Source organism: Medicago sativa, chromosome 1 (genome assembly GCF_051527215.1).
Source record: "Medicago sativa cultivar Bolivia chromosome 1, Bolivia_mono, whole genome shotgun sequence".
NCBI classification, from domain to species: domain Eukaryota; kingdom Viridiplantae; phylum Streptophyta; class Magnoliopsida; order Fabales; family Fabaceae; genus Medicago; species Medicago sativa.
In genome coordinates, this window is record NC_140749.1 from 19,387,933 (window position 1) to 19,389,142 (window position 1,210).

General features: G+C 35.7%; 1 protein-coding gene across 1 annotated transcript; it reads right to left on the bottom strand.

Annotated features, from left to right (window-relative positions):
- Positions 1-283: 283 nt before the first annotated feature.
- Positions 284-730, bottom strand: LOC146953398 (uncharacterized). The gene has a single exon (XM_085741450.1). The coding sequence runs from the start codon at positions 728-730 to the stop codon at positions 284-286; it is 447 nt and encodes a 148-aa protein (XP_085597576.1).
- Positions 731-1,210: the final 480 nt, after the last annotated feature.

The following is a 1,210-nucleotide window of genomic DNA, read 5'->3' on the forward strand; positions in this document are numbered from 1 at the left end:
TAGCATTCAACTGAATGGAAGTGTCTTCACCAACACTTACAGATGGAAGTAAAGCTGAATTACTCTCTTCTTGAATCACAAGTGAATACACTTTATTCAATGAAGGAAGAGGATCAAGTAATAGAATCTGAGTTTTAACTACTGAAAAATTTTCATTCAAGCCAGTAAGAAACTGCATGATTTGATCCTCATTTCTATGATTCTTAGCAACTTTGGTGGCAGCACAACGGCAAGGATGAACACACACACAAGTAGGTATAGGACGGTGTGAAGAAAATTCCTCCTAAAGAGCTTTCAGTTCAGTAAAGTAATCAATAACAGTTTTGTTACCCTGTTTCAGCGAATTGATAGAGGCACGTAGATTGGAAATACGTATTCTATCAACTTTGCTGAAACGTTCATGCAAATCATTCCAAATTTCCAAGGCAGAATCATAGAAAACAACAGTTTGAGCAATGGATTCAGAAAGTGAATTAATAATCCAAGATTGCACCAAATGATTGCATCGTTCCCATGCAGGACGAAGCAAATCATCACTATCAGGTACAGGAATGGTACCATTGATGAAACCAAGCTTGTTCTTCGTTCCCAAAGCACGTTCCACTGAACGTTTCCAAGGCAAATAATTCGAACCATTGAGTTTTGGTGAAACGGTTAGAGAATTTGGTCCTTCGCTGGGATGAACGAAGTATTCAGATTCAGTATCTGGTTGATTTGAACCGCGCGCCATAGATGAAATGAAACAAGATTCAGAGAAGAAATTCACACAAATTGTGAATATACGAAGAACAAGTTCAATTGAACAAAATCAATTGAAAAACAGAGTAGAATCAAAACGAGAAATACACAACAATTGATTGCAAAATTGCAAATCAATGAAGAAGAATCACAGAAAAATGGATCAGAAATGAAGAATCCATGAAGAAGATGAAGAAAAAAGGTGCAACGGAAAAACGGTTACGGATCGTAACTAACTTTTCCCAAAGAGGGAGAAAAAGCTCATGATACCATATTAGGAAAATAGTGAAATGATTCTTATTGATTGAAATGAGAGTTTACAATGCTTATATATACAATATTGAAGGTGCATAGTAAGTAAACATAAGCTAGCATATAGTAAACTAAGATTGCTTGGGCTGCAAGTTATCTTGTTCCTTTGTATTTTTAGCTTCTTCCTTAACAGTCTGTGATAAAAAGTGTCTTTGTGAAT

Excerpts from the sequence above, each read along its gene's own strand:
- LOC146953398 (XM_085741450.1), bottom strand. The coding sequence starts at position 730 with ATGGCGCGCGGTTCAAATCAACCAGATACTGAATCTGAATACTTCGTT.